This window comes from Erithacus rubecula, assembly GCF_903797595.1.
Source record: "Erithacus rubecula genome assembly, chromosome: 12".
Classification (NCBI taxonomy): domain Eukaryota; kingdom Metazoa; phylum Chordata; class Aves; order Passeriformes; family Muscicapidae; genus Erithacus; species Erithacus rubecula.
The window spans coordinates 11,929,056-11,949,911 of NC_136664.1; the positions used below are offsets into that span (position 1 = coordinate 11,929,056).

The following is a 20,856-nucleotide window of genomic DNA, read 5'->3' on the forward strand; positions in this document are numbered from 1 at the left end:
CGGGAGCTGGATAAAATACAGCCGGTGAGCAAGTGATCAGCAGGCTGAGGTGGTCACACAGTGTATACTCATGAATAGCAAATCTATGGTAAGTGCACAGGATTAGCAACAAGTCATTAAAATGTAGAGTTCCCATATAACATCCCAGAAGCCCGACCACAGGAGCACTTTTAAGGTAGAATTACTAACACTCTACTTGCACTGTCAGGGATAAATAGGTATTCTCTTTAAGAACCTGAGAGAGAAGGGACCATCATTTTCTACAAAGCACCAAGCCTGCATCAATAGTACCATACATGTAATAACAGTGATGCCAACATAATGAAAATTTACCCATATGCAAGATGCAGTCTATGCCTTTTCTATAAATACACAAGAATTTCATGTGTATAAAATACAGAAATTATTTAAGCTTTAGAAAATAACTTTTATAACTGAAATCATTAACTAGGGAGAGGAATGCAATTTGCAATTACTGCCTTTTATTACCTATTCTCAGCTCAGCTTAGAACAATACATTAATTTATTAAGTTAAGAAATTAACAAAGTACAATAAAAAGTGTCCCCTAGGCAAGTAGAAGGTTAACTAAAACTAGCAAAAATGCTTGTTCAAGTTTTTCTCTGCTGACTAGCTTAGAAACAATATGGGGCCAAGTTCCACACCTTATCACCCTTCCTCTGAGCTGACAACACAACAAATGCTCTTCTAATTACTAACTTTAGAGAAAACTCCAGGAGCTAAATCTAAATCCTTCACTGAGCCTTTCCTGAATGGAGAGAGAGCAAGGGAGTCAGCTCACACAGGAGCAGCCTCAGTGCCAGGTGCTTTGGGGAGGATGCTCCCCTGTGCTCCCCTGCTGCTGCAGCCCCTGCAAAGGGAAGCACACACCTGGAAGCCAACGTGTTCCCACCACTGGATGGGATCAGCGTGGAGAGGGAAGCACAGGCAGCTGGGGGGTCTAGGCAGCCTGTCAGAGCTGGGCATAAGATCAGCAGCCTTAAACCACCAGCTCATTCTTTGTTATAGGTTCCTTGTTAGTTTATCAGTTCTTATTTAAAGGCATACATAGCAACACAGCTGTCCATGCTGGAGCACTGCTAACCACACCTCAGCTCCCACTTGACCACAGATTCCCTGGATGCTGGGGAAAAAGATGTGAAGGACAGATTGCACACACTAGTAAAACATTGAAAAACATGCAACAATGTTAAGAATATAACAAACTACTCTTCTGCTTTGCTGGATACAGAATGCTTTAATTCCTGATCTAAATATTCCATAACCATTTGTAAATATGTGAAAAGTGCAACAAGTAGCTCTTTTACAGATCTGCTAAATTTTTCTTCAGCAACAACATGGGCTTTGAACTCTGCTGGAGGGTTTTCTAATATCAATGGGCAAGAAGATGACCTGAATAATTTGTACTTTTTGGTACAGAGAACAAGAACAGGGAACGTCTCACATCTAGGGATTTAGATACATCTGTCTTGGGAAGCATATAAAATATTGGGTTTGTTGATTCAGGCCAAGCTGTGTCACTGCTTTCAGCAGGGCTTTGGATATCATGTTCAGATAAGGCATTAGGAAGGCTTGGATCTTCTCCAGTCTTCTGTTGAGAGAATAATAATCAAGACATCACCCTCAGCTGACAAATGAAACAGGGAACAGATTGCTATCAGTGTAAGAGGCAGCTCCTCTGACAGCTACAGGACTAGACTGATCTCAAGAGATGCAGATTTCTGATTAATACAAATACTTAGGTCATATTTTCAGGAGAGCAGTGGCATGAGAAATCATATTATTGCATAAATAACTGGGACAATAGGTTAGGTATCAAGGTGAAGCTCAAAACTTCACTGTGAACTCCAAAAGGCAGCTGTATCCCACAGGGCTCCAAAGAGCTTGTACTGGGACAAGGAAGAAATCACCTCTTTATACAATGTCTGCATCAGAGGACTGCATCAGCTCCTTCCTTAGCTGAACTGTCTGAAAAGTTTTTAAATATTCAAGTGACAAGATGGAGAAACCCCAGGTCATTTCAGAAAGACATGGAGTGGTCAAGGTAAGAAAGCTCTCCTGGTCTACAGGTTTTGGCTGCAAACATTTCTGAAAGGGTCCAGGGAATGGAGGTGAAAAAAGTTCTGGAATACAAGAGCAAAACTCTTGAACAATTCATTAGAAGCTTACTTAGGCCTAGAAGAGTTGAGGGAGAACTGGAATGTCATTATTGAGCACACAAATAGCAGATTTGTCTTTCTGAGCCCCCTGCCTGTCTCCACAGCAGAAGAGTGACTCACTGTTTGATCCTGCACTCAATTCCTGCCATTTTAGCTTCTCTGCTGACACAAAACAGAAAATATCTCCTAATGTCTGTGCTAGTTTTTGTGGCTTCTTCCAGAGCCACCCCCAGTCATTCAGTTCTGGTAACCCATTATTCTAGCTAGGGACAAGGAGCAGAAAATGGGAGCTCTTTTACCCTACATGTGAAGGGTGATGAAGCACATCCTTCCTGTGCAGAAACTGGGGGACAAGGAGCACGAGACATTCCTACATAGCCACAGCAGATTGCACAAGTACTCCAGGCCTGGCAAGTGGAAGGCTCTGAAATGCACTGGGAATTCACCTGGAATGCAAGATGCAAAACCAAATCCACTACAGAACCTATATCCAGCCCAATTGTTGTGCTCTTAATGAAAGACGAAGAAGGAAAACAGAGTAAGAGTAATGTGAGACTGAGGTTTCCACTGGTGTCTCTTATCTAAGGAATCAGTCTCTCAACTGACCACATAAGAGAAAATCCAAAAATTTCAATTTAGCAACTTGCCCAGCAGCAAAATCAAAGGCAGGTGGTGGACATAATAGGCAATGCTGGTCAAACCATTGCTTTCTGCACAGCACTCAATAAACAGAGTTGCTGCTATTGAGTTCTAACCTCTTGTCATGCAGCAACATTGAGTCAACAATCCGCTCTCATGGCTTAATGCTTTTGATGTTTACTTTGTTCTTTGTATAGTTCAAAAGAAAGCACTAATGCACCAGTCCTCTTACCAAATACAATCTTAATCCCAGAATCCCGAGCCTTTTGCTGTTGGCCAGTTAAGTCTGTTAAGACGAAAGGATTTGATCAAGCTTTACATAACAACACAGAAGTTAAATCCAGCAAAGAGAGTTCTTTTTATCTGTAGTGCTCAGACAGCTAAGAGGGAGAAAAAAGAGAGGGAAGGAAAAAAAAGGTAATGAACTTGGCTATGTAAAACAAAATAAAGAATTCAATTATTTCTCTTATTGCCACTTTGTCTTTTCAGTGAGAATCTTCTAAAGAGCTCTGATTTATTCTCCAAGAGTGTTCCTGAGAGAGAAGGCTCTAACATTCCCCTAAAACAGAACTATGGCACTGTTTGCTGTGCTTTTTTTGCAAATCTGAGAAATGTTTCTTTTTCATCCCTACCATGTATTTATGAAGACAGAATACAGTTCAGTGATGCATGGTATTTGGCAGAGCATGGCATTTGCCATTCCTGTCCTCTCTAAGCATTTTCTGGGTTACAGATCCCTGTCTCTGAAGCTGTTGGTGATTTTGATGTTACCTTATGATACATGAGAATATAATCATGCAGCACATGTGTTATACCAGTACATATGCAAGGATCGTGAGGCAGCAAAATAGAGGCAGAACAACTATTTTGGATGGAAATCTATGTTCCAGAATATTAATTACCTTTTCCCACAGAAACATTTCTATGCAGAGAAGAGGTATGACAGTTGCCATCTTGTATCTAACAATTCAAGCTGTGCCCTATCAAAGATTTCAAATCATGTTTCAGCTTCACTTTATCTAATATCACAATTTTGTGCTACTACTAACTAGCACAACCATTAAAGTATGATGCAAGAAAAAAGTTACACAAAAAGGATGCTTTAACACAATGATTGTTGTATTGTCTGATAATTACAAGATTTTCAATATCTGAATGAAATAAAAAGTGGTTAACACTGTCCCCAGCATGGAAAGCACAGCCTGGATATCTGAGAGAAAAAGGGATGAGGAGCAAGCTTGACAACCTGCATGCATTTTCCTGAGCACGGGGTGGGAACAGTCATGTCCCTCCCAGCTGGAAAGATGCCACAGAGCAGCCCTTCCATGGTGACAGCACACAAAGGACCCACCACTGCTGGTGTCTCAGTCTGGTCTTTACTACTCAGCTAGCTCACAACAAACAAGACTCAGCAGAAGCAATAATGTGAAACTGCTGAAAGACTGAAGTTACAGTTACCTAGAAGGCTTTACACTCTAATAAAAAGAATCTTGTTTGAAAACATTATATATTGAACATTGTGTTGGCTATGCAAGATAATGCTACACAACAAAGAAAGAAGTAATTAAAGGCAAGGAAAGATAGAATGAGATAAAGAAAATGAAATTATTCACCCTGCTGATTTAATATCCTGTCTGAAGTAGTTTCTCCTATAATTCTAAAATTAAAATCCTACCCTATGTCCTGCTAAGGGGAGATTGGAAAACTGTGGTGAAGTTAAATACAAAACCACTCAACAAACATTGACTCCATCATGGCAATATAGTTTGCCCTTGTGATTAAGAGTAGCCTACAAGCACCAGCCAAAATTGAGTTCCTATGTTATGATACACAAGTCATGCAGTCTTTGTAAACTACAGAGATGGGAGAAACTTGGAATCCAAGAATCACAGTATATTAACACATTGCACAGGTAAGGAATAGAAGGCAGACAGTCTTAATGAAGAATCTTTCAAGTTCCTTTTATACAAAAGCTTCTAATACCAGAAACAAATGATTGGATTATAGAAGTATAGAAATTTCCAGATGAAGCTTGACATGGTTCATTGCTCTAAATAAACTGGGCATATTGTTTCCAGTAGTGTATAATATAAATCCAGCACACAGCCCATGCAACTGCTTGTTATATAGAGAGCTCCTGAAATCCTTTTTCTGTGAAAGGAATGAGCAACAAATGAATCTCCTCCATCCAGGAGCCCCCACTCATCCCTGAAGTTCAAGGTACCTTGGATATATTCTCTGGCAGAATACAGCATCCATACTCACAGGCACCAAAGGCCCTCCCACCACAACAATGATTCCATCTCCTCTGATCACACAGGAGGAGATGAGATGGAAACTGTCTGAGGCAATAATGATTCCATTCATATTTAAGGAAAATGTGTTGAGTAAGAGTCTCTAGTCCTTACTAGAAATTAACGTGGGAGTTTCTAAGGCTGCTTTGTGTAACCCATGAGGGAGTGCAGTGTCCCACATAACCCAGTGCTAACAGTTTCACCCAATTGCCACATCTGCCAGGGACTGTGACATGCACCACTCTGCCAGTGTCAGGAGAAGCACCTGGAGAAAATGGTGAGACCTAGAATTAAAACACTTGGTCCCTGTGATTCAGCTGGGTGACTTTTCCAACATAAGCAGTGGCAGATACAAAAATAATATCCTGTTTCCATCTTAACAGTCTTTTCAGGCAAATGACACATCAGTAAGATCAAGAGCTGCACCCTAAATATATGCATTCTCACACTTATTTATTCACTAACTTACTCCAATACCCCTTTATAGTAATAAAAAAAATTTTAAATACCTTCTAGATGAAAGTGTTCATCACCAATAGTGTCTCTGTAGCCTTCCCCAGATAAATCCTGTTTAAAACAAAACAAAACAAATTAACTACAAATATACTACATAAAAAGTGTTGAGGTGTTAACAATATGTATTTATGATTGCCAGAATTAATTTATAACATGAATGAGAACACAGAAACTGTTCTCCAGGAAAGAATTCAATCACCTTAGTAGTAGAAGTCAATGCATTTGGTGCTATTTTACAGTGCTCTGGACATACTTCTGGACAACAATTAATTGAAGATGAATTGACTATATAGGGGAAAGAAAAAAAAGACCATATTTAAATAATTATATAAAGTAATATTTAGCATTTCAATGTTCTTTCAATCAAGATTAAAAAACTCTAAATGGAAATGAGAAATAAGCCCTTCACTACCCAGAGAGGAATGTTATCACTTGGTTGCACCAACAAACAGAAAACCTCCATATGCCAGAGGTCACCCAAGAAAAGCAGATACCAGATTCTGACAAGCTGCCTGAGCCTTCAGTTCTGAAATTAATGAAATTCTGTCAGCCCCAGTGAGTCTAGAACAATACAGAAGCAGATGCCACAGATACGCAAATGAACTTCGCTCAGACTCAAAAACATTTCTCCAGTGGTGCTGAGCTAGTTATAAAAGGGCTTCAGTGGCATCTGGAGCTAATCCCAGTCACAAATACTCTGAAGAGCATTCTTACTCTCTTGATAACAAACCCCCCCAGCTCCATCACCCTAGCCCAGCTAAGCCATAAGCAATGCACCTATCCTGTCCTGACTGCTCTCAGCCTTTCCAAAGCCTGGGCAGCACCAGTGTCACTGGCCTTACACTGCAGTCCAGCTCCCTAGACTCTCCCCCAAACACTTTCTGATAAAGTTATGGTGACAGAGAAGGATATGGGCCTAAAAACCTGGTGTGCTGCACTCACAGCCTTTCCAGCTGCATCTGCAAAAACAGACCGGCAGCACAGAGCCAGAACTCTCAGCATCAGCCTGTGGGCTGGAAGTTGACCTTGGAGAGCTTTTAGTGCAAGATAAAGATAAGGGAGTAACCTGTGAAAATTAATGTCTGGTTGTATTCATTAGCATTATTGTTAAGGAATTTGATCATGATAAAGGCAGTTCACCTCTTTTTCTTGAAAAAGCTGGCAGAGTTCTTTACCTTCCACATGCCCAAATGTTATTCCTTGAGATTAGTTATAACAGAGTAACTAAGCCACAAAAGCATATCTTAGGAATTCCTCTGTATCAATTTCTGCAACAGCATGTTAAAAATTAGATTTCACTAACAATTCTGGATACCTAGCCCATAAACGCTGAAAATACTTCCTCTTCAGAGTCACATCCCCTGAAGTAAAGTTAGACCTTGAAGGACAAATATCTCTGAGAAATGCTGGCAAACTGGCCTGGAATACTGGGATACAGCACAGCACAATGCTGCTATAAAAACTGACATTCTGGATTTATCTTTCCAGGTAGAAAATCACAAAAAACTACTTTTGTTCCAGTAAAAGAAAACCTCTCTTTTTCTGGGCATGTGCTGATTAATATCAATCATTACCTTAAAAATTATGGACAGAACAAACAGAGAGTTAAAAGACACAAAATGTTGGCATGACACATCATATTGCTGCAAGATGATCTATTCAGGACCATCTAAAAGTTAGTATGCTTCTGTTTGATCAAATTCCCCCATGCCACAATTTTCCATGAAGCTGTGAGAGCATACCTCTGCCTGCTCCCATAGATAATGACATATAGAAGTGACTGCTCTCCCAAAATGCTAAATATTGAATAACTGTTTCATTTGGGGTTTTATGTTGGAGCTCCCACTCCCCTTGGGAAAAAAAAAAAAAAAAATCTGTTAACCTGGCCAGCAATTATGCAATGGGTAGGTAGTTATGGTGTATCTCTGAAAATGCTATCTGGATGGTAGCTTTCACCTTCTTAAATTTTAGCTAAGCAAGCATTGCATCTGGGTATCAGATATTGCCTGTTAAAATGATGTCATTAATCTCGTGCTCTACAAAACTCACAAGTCATTAATTGTTGTGATTTTTCATATGTCAAAAGACATCACTTAAAAATAAGCATACATTTGTTGATGAAAAATGCACTATCAAGTAACTCAAAGGAAAACAGTGGAAGACAGGGAGTGTAAAACAGCAGAGTGAAGCATTAATATTCATTACACTAGCTTCCTTATTTCCTCACTTTTAATCATTACATGGGTCTTAAGCAAATATGTTTTATATTCCAGTCTAGTTTCACTCCTTCTCTAGCTCCTAGTTATTTAAGTTAAAGTAGTAACTTAATGCAAGCAAATTTCCAGTAAGTGTTTCTGCCTTAAACCAAATTATTATAAATTAACACATTCTAAAAAGTGGTTTTCATGCTGTTGAACCATAATATAACTGTTAGACAGCACATAAATTGACAATCCATCCTGAAACTGATGAGAGTATCATTTGAACATTTAGTGACACATTTAAGCAGACTTCCCCAGCTCCCACTCAAAGGTACTCCTCTGTGAAAGATTCTGAAATATATTATCTTTGATAGACAGACATGTATCTGAAAAGGGTGTGGGCAACTCTTAAGATTTTACAGGAAAAAAATGTAGGAGAAAAAGAATATATTGTCTCATTCATCTTATCACCATTAATTTTTGTGTCAAAAGAACTGCAAGAGAGTTACCTGAATATTTTTAGCACCACCAAGATAGATGGTGCAACCTGGATAAATGCCTGAGAAAAGGTTTCTGGGCAGTACCATGAACTCACACAACAGAAAAATATAAAAGTTGAGCAAGAATCAGAGAAAACAATTCTGACTGCAGCTCATCCTGCATAATATTCCCCCAGTACCCACATAAATTGCCTTAGAGTGGATAAAACAGTGCATTGACCCCCAGCACCCCAAATTCATAAAGTGGGCTAGAGTGAAAGAAAAGTGTCAATGGATAAAACAGAACTCACAGCTCAAGAAATTCTTGAAGCAAACACTACAGCCAGGTAGGAATATTTGACACTGGGGATAAGTGTGTTCAAGCACAAAGAGGACTTGGGCTCAAGGGGATGAAAAAGCCAGGAACAGCTCTGCCACAGGCAGGACCAGTGCCCAAGAGCAACAGCAGCAGCACTGGGGTCACAGGCAGCTGTATATCACTGTCCTGACACGAGGCTTTAAATCACAGCACTGCCTTTTCTAACTGGAACACTGAGTCATGAAACAACCAAAACCAGATGTACCCTGAGAAATACTACATAAATGAGGTCAGCAAGCACTTGAAAGAATAAAGAAAAGAAACATTTACACAGAAGGATTATTCCAGCATGCCATTGCTATGGGTTGCTGAACAGGAATCCATCTAGAGTGTCTCTACCTCACCAGGAGTTTCCCAGATAAATATGTTGGCTGCTGTTAGCTACCTACACAACTCACCGTGAATGACTGAGATCCAGGCTCAAACATGTGCTTCAAAACCCAGAACAGCTGGCTGCCTGGCCTGGCTAGAAAGGGCCTTGTGCCCCATGTACCCCACTCTGATAGGTGATGTTGTACTCAGCTCAGATTTAAGAGGGTATACCCCAGATTTAAGAGAAACACCCCAAAGCTTCTAGTCCAGCAATCATCACTCACTTCCCACCTTCACTGTGCAATCAGACATCAGTGAATTCTAACTCAATGGAAATTTTAATTTTTTAACCTCAATTTCAGCCCTAACTGCTCTGTGTAGTCTTCTTCCTGATACAAGTCTCTGGAGACAAAGCCAGGCACTCACTCTGGGGCTGCCAGCTATAGACTCCCTTCCCACAGGTCATCTGAAAATGCTGCAATCCAAATACTCACCCTTCATCCTGCCTAAATCACCTTTGCTGGCTCCCTTTCTGCTGCTGCCTTGAGGTCAAGCTCCTTAACTTCACCCTCCAGGCTCTGCACTGTGTATTTGCAGTCACATCCCCTAGTCCTGCCTCTCAGTCCCTACATCCACCAGTTGCTCCAGCCTTGCTGTGCAGTGTGACCCCTCTCTGTCCTGGTTCTGCCTTTCCACGTCACCCCCATGACACCCAGCACATTTAAGGCACACAACAGCCCAAGCTCCTGATGCATTCACAACATGCATTTCAGCAGCCTGTGCCTCACCTAACACAGTGCTCAACAGAGTTTTGCTCCAGTGATAAGCACAGACAGATACATCCATACATGTATTAGATATTTCAAAGGATAACCTTAGATTTAAGTGGGTTATCCTGATAACAAGCATATTTTCAAAGCCTGGGCCCCTCTACTCCTTGTACTACATCTCAAGTCAATATTGCGTTAATTAACATTTTTCTAAAAGGTGTTGCTCTTCTCAAGTAGAAACAAGTTGCTTTACCTCTCTCCTTCTTCAAACACCTCCTTAAAATACTTTGATTTAGCCTTAAGATACTAAATTTTCCACATTTTTGGCAGAATAAGTGCGCATATTTCCTGTTTAATTAAGTTTTTGTTGAGAAATCATACATACTTTTTTTTTTTTTTTTTTTTTTTTTTCACAACACATGCAGATGACAAATCAACCAAAAACCTTTCCTCCCTATTTTTAACCATCTGACTGCAACATGGGTTTTTCTCTCTTTATTCTCATATTGATGCAATAAAGTTTTGGAATGAGCAAAGTTGAATGCATTTCACAACAGGACTGCAAGGCACAAGATATGTGGTAATTCTAATGTCTTGTGTAGATTTTAAATGGTTTTAAAGTCACTGCCAACAAGAATGCTGTGTCACCCATACACACAAACTTCCATTCTTGATGTAGAAAAAACAATCCCAAGAAACAGAGGCTCAAGAGAATGAGGATGCCCTTTGGCCTTTCAACAAAACCACTGTCAGGTGCTAAGTGGCCATTCTGGATGTTTCAGTCTCACTCACAGGAAGCAAGTTTCCAAAATAAATCTGATTTTCGTACAGCAAGTCCTTAGCAGACTGTGAAAATGTGAAAACCTCATCTATTGAAGATGCTTCAGGAAACCCATCCAAATCCCAAAACAGTCATTATTGTTTTACTTTATTTTCAGTCTTGTTCAGACTTGAAGAGAAAGAGGAAAAAGACTCTTGAAAAACAGTTGATGGAAGGAACCCTGATCCCCTTTGGGTATCTGAAATTTCCCATGGACTGGAAACACAACCATGTGTAACAATGACCAGCCAAAGCCCAGGCTCCAGCACTAGGAACCCTCCTGACACCTTAGATCATGGGGATTCTTTTAGACTAATGTAAGTGGAAGCAGAAACTCAGTTATCCTGAGGTGGTCATCATTGTTTAAATACAGGTTTGCAGTCAGGCTTAAAACTTGAAAATGAAATAAAAATTGAAATAAATAAATAAATGAACAGTTCATTGTCAGACATATGTGGAGAGGACACTGTGCCAGGCCAGCAGCTTCCATGCACAGTACCCATGAGGTCAAACATGAAAGTAGGTATTGATGCACACAATTTTGAGCAATCACTACTTACAGGCAAAAGAGAAGAATGTGCTTTGGGCATGCATCTGGCTCTCTCAGGATTTGGAAATGAAGATTTCATTGTAATATTCTCTTTCAAAAATGCTTGAAGATCCCCCTCATAAGCTTTTTCAAATAAACTATACACTCCTTGTATTACAGTATTCTATTTAGGACAAGAACTTCCTTTCCTTCTCTGTTCATGAGTAATCTATAAACCCCGGGCCTTACACAGATAAAAGTATATATATGCCTCCCTATAATGAAAATTGAAACCAGGTGAATACATGCAAAAATTAAACATATGCCATACAGAAAAACACTATAGAGCAATACACATTGATGCCTTGTTTTAAGCCTAATATTATTCTTCTACAGCATATTTTCCTTTTTCCTCTGCAATCATGGGGTCTTACTTTTTTGAAATTTGCCATTCTGGATAATTTAATAATACAGATAATTCACTAGAATACAACATTCTGCAGAGAATGCATAAACCAGCTCACACTTGAACAAATCAAGGTGACTCTGATTTTTAGACGCACATTTAAATACACACTGCAATTGCAATAATGTAGATTGTTCAGTAGAAGAAACAAGCTCAACTTCTACAGTGTTTTCTTTCTCCGAAATAAGAACCTGTCCTCTGTAATTACAGAAGAGTTTTTCTTTCTCTACAATGCATTGAAGCTTCTCTCAGATAAAATTTCTCAATCATATAATCACAGCAGGTAGAGTTCTTATGAAAACAGACTTTTCCTCTAAGATCCATGACAGATGATCTTGGATGGGTTTAACTGCTGTGGCTTAGGATTTTACTGCCTTTATCTGCCTTGTTGGCCTCTGTGCCCAAAGTTATGATCTTCCTAACAGAGAGAGCAGGACACAATGGGTTTTATACCACAGATACCAAAATTCATCCCTTGGTACCTTAGCATAATGACCACACTAATCTACCAGCCCCAAAAATATAATGGTGAAACACAAATGCCTTCAGTTTGGCTGCCTCAGTTCTCTGGGAGCAGTAACTCCCAGCCATAAAAACATGGCAACACTCTCTGAAAGCACACATCTGTATCCATCAATTTGACAGAATTGCCACTTCTGCAGTCTCATCTCACAGAAGTTACCTGTAGAGCAATTCCAGCTGCTGCTAAAATACTGTGATGATAAAGACAGGATGGCAAAAAAAAGAGCCCACTCTTAAACTCCAGTCACAAAGGGCCATGCACTATTAAAGGCTTATGAGGCAGAAACCATCCCCAATACCTTTATATCCCTGTTAGAGGCCCTCAGATGGGGACCAGGAGCAGATCCTGTAAAATACACCTTTAAGGATAGCCCATTCATCCATAGGAGTAGGAACATGAGCCTGTTGAGGAAGGAAACACAGACAGCAGATGGACACTTGCACAAAAGCCTTCATGGTGACACCTGAATAAGAAAGGAAACATGGTACTTTCTGTTCCAGGTTGCTAGCAATATGCAGCTGAATCTCTTTTGCCCAAAACAAATGTGGACCAGGGCTTCCAGTAGGATTACACATAAATTCTTTCTTCATATTTCTAACCTATTTCTTTTCACCAGCCTCTGGAAATCAGGTACTCTGAAACATACACTTTGTAAGTATTTTTGTCACCTCTTTGGTGGCCATATGAGCATCCTCTTTCAGTGGTCAGTCACTGCAACCTGCACCCAACAAAGGCTACCTGCCTGCTCATTTAACTTATTAACTCATTTAACTATACAAAAATATATAGAGAAAAAGAAAATACCAGAAACAATAGCTTAAAATACTAGGAATTTTTTATCCAATGTATGCTAAAACCTGTAGATACTCAGAAGATCAGTTTAGGGTACATTTTTATTTAGATTATTCCAGATTCAAGACAGAATATTACTATTTTTATGATGTTTTAATCCTGGATTTCATGGATATTTATAAACCCTTGCTAGGTGTTTGCAAGTGACATCTTCCATTAACATTATTATTGGAATTCTGTAACTATTAAGGCGTCTAATTTTTAAGGTGATAGGATAAAATACAGTTTTTCAAGGACTTCTGCCAGATAAGAGATCATATAATTGAAAGCTACTGTTAGAACAGATGTACAGAATCAGCAGTTACTTTCCTCCTGAAGGGTCCAGCCATCTTCAACTAAAAAAGATCATCAGTCTTTGAGATTAAATAGAGCTGAAACAAGAAATGACTGCTTTTTGCTATATTTAAATTCACTTTGAAGCTACTTCAGAAGAATAAATGAACTCACTTTACAGATTCAGCTATTTACCTTTCTTGTTCTAACTATCCTCTAATCTCCTTGCTGATTGGAAAATCAATTGTCCCATGTTCCCCAAGATCTTATCTTCAATATAGATTATTCTGAGGAACATGTCTAAGGATATGAATGAAAGAGGGCAATCTTCATCTTCCTTCCAGCCTGAAGAAACTCAGAAGCTTCTCTGAATTGCTTATTTTAGGCTTCTTCACCACAGCAGACAGATGGGGATAGCTATGTAATAAATCTGATTTCTGATTTTCTGTTCAACTTCCTTTCATGATAGATTTGGTTACCAAGAAACTCTTGAACAGATAGGTTTAAGTGCACTGAGGTGATAGCATCCAGGCATGCAGTGGGAAGCAAGCTTGCAGAAAATGGCTACAGAGCTTGAGTACAGAATAACTTGCTCATTTGAGATGTGATCACCAATTTCAGTGGCCATTACAGCTTTAATGTACTGCATTCTGTACCTGCCTTGTGAGAATAGCCTGTGTCTTCCTATATGGCTCAGGTTTTCATACAGCTTAAGGGTTTAAAGCTCCCCCAGAATGATAATCAATGCTTCTCTATTATGTTTATGGCTCTAAGGCTTTTCCTGCTAATGGATGACGTATATTTATGCAGCTGGAGGAAACCTGGATTCAATAACTGCTCCACCACAGACTCACTGTGTGGTGTAGGGTAAATCACTTAAATCTCTCTGTGCCTTCATTTTTCAACTGTAAAGCGGAATTCTTGATTCCCACCTTTGCAGAGAGCTCTGAATCTTCAGGATGAAAACATTCCTGCTAAATAATATTACCTTGTTAGGAAGCACAGGTGTGTGACCCTGGACACATATGCTAATGTTGAGCCATAAATCTGTCAACAGGAGGTGCTGGCAAAACAGATGGTTCACATTCCTTTTTAAACCACCCCTTTGTCCCCAGAGCCCAGGTATGTCAACTAATCATTTTATAACTGGTCGGGGTTTTAATGGGCCAGGAAGTCCCAGCAAAGCACAATGCCATCAACATTAAGGCTAAAAACAGAGCCAACGGGAGGAAAAGACAGACATGGAGGTTTCTTTTCTCCTCTGCAGCCTGGCATGTAGGACAAGCACTGTGAGGCTCTGCGGAAAAAGATAAAATGAAAAGCAGAACCTATCTCAACACATTCCTGTAAGCAGTCCAGCATCAGTGACCATGCCTGACTGGTGACTGATCCTGAATACATGAAAACAGACACATGTTTTTTAATTACCAGCAATAAAACCCCACAGATGCACACCGTTTAAAAACTTAATTTAGATGAACAATTGCATGCTGATTCACAAGGATGTCAGGACAATTACAAGCAAATAAAAAGTTCCCTTCCAAACATTTTCTAACTTAAGAATTGCCTCTATTGTTAGAAATTCCAATTGCCTATCTCAATAGCTGAAAACAGCATATAGCATTTTCCTTGAAAATGGTACTGTAGCAACAAGAGCTGGGGCAAGATTTGGGCTGCAGGCTGGGCAGGTAGGTGACAGAAAGTGCTTGGGCTGGTGGGGCACGGCAGGGCAGTGGCAAGGCAGGGCAGTTGGTAGAGCAGGCAGACAAAAAGGCAGGGCAAAGCAGGCAGTAAGAGTAGGCAGAAAGAGAAGGCAGGGCAGGGCAGACAGCACAGGGCATCACAGGGCAGGTAGAGCAGGGCACGCAGTACAGGGCAGGCAGAACAGGGCAGGGCGGCACAGGGAAGGCAGAGCAGGGCACAGCAGGGCAGGGCACAGCAGGGCAGGGCACAGCAGGGCAGGGCAGGACAGGCAGCACAAAGCAGACAGCACAGGGAAGGCAGAGCAGGGCAGCACAGCACAGGCAGCACAGGGCAGGCAGCACAGGGCAGGCAGCACAGGGCAGGCAGAGCAGGGCACAGCAGGGCAGGGCACAGCAGGGCAGGGCAGGACAGGCAGCACAAAGCAGACAGCACAGGGAAGGCAGAGCAGGGCAGCACAGCACAGGCAGCACAGCACAGGCAGCACAGGGCAGCCGTGCAGGCCCGTCTGCCACGCACATTCCCATAAATGGAATGGCAGGGCCAGCAGCCCACATCAAAGCACGGAGTTTAGCAGATTTCCCCTTCCCCTCCCCCTGAGTCTTTGAGACGGAGACTTCATACTCCAGAATTTAATATCTTTTTCCTCCCTCCCCCCATCAGCCCCTTTGTCTGTGTCTCTGTTCTCTAAGAGCTAACAGATGTTGATGCCATATAGTTTCAAAGAAAACTTTTGATGCCCACATAACTCATTACAACTAATATATTCCAAGAATGCTTGTAGCTCAGGAAACACTGGGGTGAAAAAACAGAGGAGAGGGGGCAAATGGCTACACTGAGTAAGCCTTGAGAGAAAATAAATAGTTCACTTCAAAGTCATCAGGGAATTCTTTAACAAGCTCTTTCTTCCGCAAAACACAGAACAAATTCAGCTGAGCCTAGAATTCCCAAAGGAAAAAAATAAACCCAAACCCCATACAAATGGCAAAGCAGGGGAAGCATCTCAGAGGTCGCCCGGCTCGCCCAGCAACAAAGTGCAGCATTCTCAAGGTTCACCATTCCCAAGCAACCTGCAGTGTGCAAGGGCACAAAAGCACCGCTAAAAAGACAGAGACTGTCAACAATAACAACACAGAGAGCCCTAGAAAAAGCTAACCCTGTCCCTCTGCACAGAATGAATGCAGATGGCAGCAAGATTGCTCAGCTCATGGAGCACTGTAAATCAGCCTTAAACACATGAAGAGGATGTGTCATGAATGTCACAACTAAAAACAAGAAACCCCTCATTTAGCAAAAGCAGGTGACTGCAGGGCAGGCAGGTCTGTGTTCTTAGCTGTTTTCTAGGATTACATCTAGGATACAACCCTCCATAAATTTTGCTAGCAGGTCTCCTCCTCTCCTCTGCTGCTTCAGCACACAGCTGCATCCTCCCCCCCGTTTGGTGAGAAGCCCCCCAGGAGTCACCAGGGGCTGGTAGGGAGAAGGGTTGAGAGAAGGGGGAGGGCGAGAATGCGATTACATCAATTTCCACAGCAGGGGGATCAGATTGCATCATTGTACACAACTTGGGGCCCACTCTTTCATCCCTGATGCAGGCAAATTTCCCATTGAAATCAGTGGGAGACTCGTCTGTGCGAGGACTGCAGAATCGTGTGTTCTGTGATCACAGAATTAAAAAGCAGTAGGAAGCCACACCTGGCAGCACCTCTCTCAGTGGTTCTCTGCCCTCCATTGGGATGGATATCAAACCGTAACAAACAAAAATATAGCATCAATGTTAAATCCCTTCTCTCCTCATATACATACTCCTAAAAATCCACCACTGCAGTTACTGTATAAAAGTCTCTATAAAGTTCCTGCCACTGTATTGCAGATTTCACACAAAGCAAATAACAATGAGAAAGAAAATATCAGGAGGAGGCATACATTGACATCTCTCATCTAACAACTAGAAAGCAAAGAGTTTTAAAGGTTTTAGACAAACAGGTGCATTCTACTGCTTGGTTTTTTTTTTTTTTCCAGGGGTTTGGTTAGAAGAGGAGAAACAAAGGCAGCCCTACCACAGCAGCAGCAACCCATGGTCTCTTTCTGAACCGTTCAAATACAAATCATAATACAATAGGACAGCACGTGAAACGTTACTTTTTCCTTGCTGCTCACTTGCAAGCACCACACTTTGCATCCACTCATATCTGCATGAAAATTTTCCTTGTAGCAGCTCAATAGCCTCCCCAGTTTAGCTGATGCTACTCCCATTCACACCTTCTTTGCAAAATAATTATCCCTCAAACACACTGGTAAACAGCTTAGGAAAACCAGAACTAAAGTTATTTATCAGATTTGTGGAGGATAAAATGCGGTTTCTTGTAAAGTGATTCCTTATTATCTCTCCTGCCTAACTGTTTGGGGATAGGTCATTTCCTCTAGGGAAACACAAGGAAGGCATCCTCAAGCCTTGTGGCTTTGTAAGTTAAATACCAAATTACTGAGGTCATCCACCACATTTCAGAGCATTAAGAAGCTTCAGCAGGAGACCAGAGAGCAGAGCTGCTCAGGTAACTCAAATCTAGTCTGTGGCTGAAAACACCAGGAGAAGACACAGGATGGCACAGAAATACTAAACACTACAGAGCCCTTAGGGAATCAGAAGATTTGGAATTCTATTCCATAAATTCAAAGCCTTACCGAACTCTCAGGATAGTGGACCTTTAGGATCTGGATTCTAAGTTTGCTCAAAGCTCCCCAGCCTCTCTGGACTGGGGGGACTGTTGAGCAGGGGGAGCACTCTCAGCTGTGCTGCCTGGTGGCAGTGGCTCCACTGCCATCGAGCCATGGGCTCGGAGCTCCCAGGGCAGCACCGGGCCAGGAGCTCTTTGGACGGCACTGTCTGCATTGCCCGGGTTTTTCTCCCCTGTCAAACTGCACATTCCAGTGTGGGATACTCACATGCTCCTTCTGTCCCACGAGTACCAGAACAAAGTGAGGAAAATGCCCCAAGAATCATGAAATATATGATACAACATAAATATGTTTTCATTTTCCTGGTTAGACCTGGTTTTAGTTTCAGCTCAGTTCCACCATGACTATTTTGTGACAGCAAAATAATTTTAACTTTAGGCTGAAAAAAATAGCAAATAATAATTAGAAGGAAAAAAATCCCTCACCCAGACCACAAACTTAGTAGCTATTACTTTTAGTGACTATTGGCAGCAAGTGCTAGAGTTTCCCCCATGTAAAGTGAAGCACAACAGGAGCAGCACAGTGACAGAGGTTTTACATTAAAGAGAGATTGAAATCCACTCTGGAGTCCGCCTAAAGCTGGTGATGCTTTGCCTTAGAAATTGCACCTACAGCAAGAATCTTGACTTCATACCATGGTTCTGCTTTCTATACTCAAAATACATACAAAAAAAACAATACATCCAGCTATCAACAGTCTTGCTGGACTCTCTCAGATGTTTCTATACATTGAAAATTTACGTTCAATAGGTTAAGTTACCTTTGCTAGAATTTGTCAAACCCAACCCTCCCCAATTTACAGACAATCCAGAGCAGTGAATCTGTCAAGTGCATCTCCTTCAAATGGTCTCAGTAGCAGGAGACCAACAATATTGAAATTCCTTTCCATTCTCAAGCAAATTAAACAGATACAAAATTTATTTAATTTTCACAAATTATTTTTTAACTGTCAAAGGTACCATCAGTAGATTTTCAGCTGTGTTGCCCTGAACAGTAAAGGTGTAGATAGAAATCATGTAGATGTGCATATCTTCCTTAAACAGAATTTCTGGTGACACACATGGGAATTATACTACAAGTATGAGGACAAATACCCTACTTCAGGCATCCAGGATGGACCAGATCCTCATTTTGATGCAACTCTGACACTCTGGATATGCAAAACCCTAAACTTTGGGCCAATCTATGGTTTTGTCTCCTGAGCTGGGGGAATGATGCCCAGAGGCATCCAAAGACCTTGGAAGGGCATTGAGGCTGCTTTCACCATTTCAGGGAAAATGTTGAGTTTTCTGATTGTGTGGGTTGGAGTGTGTAGGTTTTGTTTGTTACATGGCAACAACAGAAAGGCTAAGGAAAAAAGATTAATTTTGCCAAATGCTAAGTTTCCTCTCAAGAAACACTGATAGAAAAACATAATGGAGCCTGACAAACATGGACAGTTCTTGTCCTCAAAGAAAGGAATTGAACTTGCAATGACCCAGCCAAGCCTGGGTTGCTGAAGCACCGAGGGAGGTAATATTTATATGACCTCTTTCAAAGGTTTTTTTTTTTTTTTTTTTTTTTTGCCTTGTTCTCCTATTTCCATTAGCAAGAATTACTGTATTACTTAGCAGTGCTGTATTAGCCATTGCCCTCCTGCAGTACACCCTGGCAGGGAGCAGTGCCTGCTCCTCACACAGACACACAGAGCCTCCCCAGCCCAGGAACACACTCAAAAGGGTGCATGGGGATTTGTTTTTTATCACCTGCAGGTGCTTGCAGTAGGTGACCAAGCCCAGAGAAAGGTGCCTGAGCAGATCTTGGGCAGAGAAACTGTATCACCCATCCCAGGGCTCACCAGTGCACAGGTACTTCAGGATCAACCCCAGTGCCAGGGTGTGTCCCCAGGAACAATGTTATGTGTGATTTCAGATACAGGGAGGGACCTGACAGAAGCTGGCCTTGGCATCAGACTCCACACAAAATGGGAGAGGCCAAAGCCAGCACAGCGAGAAGCCAACCAAACCAAGGGGATGGGATGCTGCCAAAAGCCATGAGAGCACCATTCCCACGCCCTGAGCACATCAGCAGGGAATAGCAAATGCTCAGTGTGCTCCCCTTGGAAAGGTACAGCCCCTTTACACAGGTGCCACAGGAAACACTCTGGGAATAGCACAAAGCACTTGGACAAAAGTGGAGTCACTTGGGATCACAACATTTTCTCTTCCCATAGAGGGTGGGAGAAAGCTGAAAGAAACTTAGGGTGTTTCAGTTTCATCACTGATCCACAAAGCCCTCAGCATGTGATTGTGACAGAAACTGGAGTTTTGACAGTCTCATCAAGTTCCCATCCTGCCTTTCTTTTTAAAACCTATTTCACTCCATCTTTGTGGCAAGGTTTTGTACTCATTTGCTATGATTTATAACATCTTATTTAAACATAAAGGCCCATGGAAATCCTTTACAATGTTTATACAATTTTTAATGTTTTCCATGAGGACCAGACACATTTGGGAGGGGAGGGAGGAAGGATGACAGCCCAATGCAGATTATATGGAGAGCAGCAGGCTTGACTAGCCCCATGCACTATTAAAGGGACAGCAACATTTTAAAATTCACATTTGCCTAGAAAAGTTTTACCTAGTCTTACATGAACACCAGAAAGGCATAAAAGGAAGAAGAAAGTCTCAGCATTTCCAGACAATTCACTTTGACTTTAGAAAGACTGTTTCAATTCATGCCTGATGGTGCTTTTAATATGTTCCAGTAAGAAAGGCACAAAAAGAGGAGTGGTGCAAATAATTATGAAATAAAGCTACCTTCATTTAAATTCTTTAATATAAATTAGGGGAAATATTCCATCACAGTCATTACTGGCCTCTCAGTTGACATTATTTTCATGTCAAATGCTGTTGAATGCTGCTAATTTTTAATAGCTTGTATTTAAAGAATGAAATAAAATTAACACAAACAGACCTTTCTCACTAGGCACAACTCTTAATTTCAGTCAGAAAAGTCTGTCAGGCAGCCCAGATTGCATCAACAGCTTCATGAGCTCATGACACACCAGCAGCATAGCACAAACTGTTGCCCAAGCTGTCATGGCAGGACATGCAAACCTTGATTTTGATCCCAGTTTTGCCCTAGTTTCATATTTCTGTAACTGCAGCAGAACAAAATCAGAGTGGCTGGAAATAAAATTGTGC

General features: G+C 41.2%; 1 protein-coding gene across 2 annotated transcripts in view; it reads right to left on the bottom strand.

Moving 5' to 3' along the window:
- The window catches only part of NKD1 (NKD inhibitor of WNT signaling pathway 1), a 110,082-nt gene that overhangs the window by 35,750 nt on the left and 53,476 nt on the right, over positions 1-20,856 (bottom strand). For both annotated transcript variants that reach the window (XM_079315800.1, XM_079315799.1), the window contains exon 4: positions 5,621-5,678. In XM_079315800.1, the coding sequence (XP_079171926.1) occupies positions 5,621-5,678 (58 nt within the window). The remainder of the gene's footprint in view (positions 1-5,620; positions 5,679-20,856) is intronic.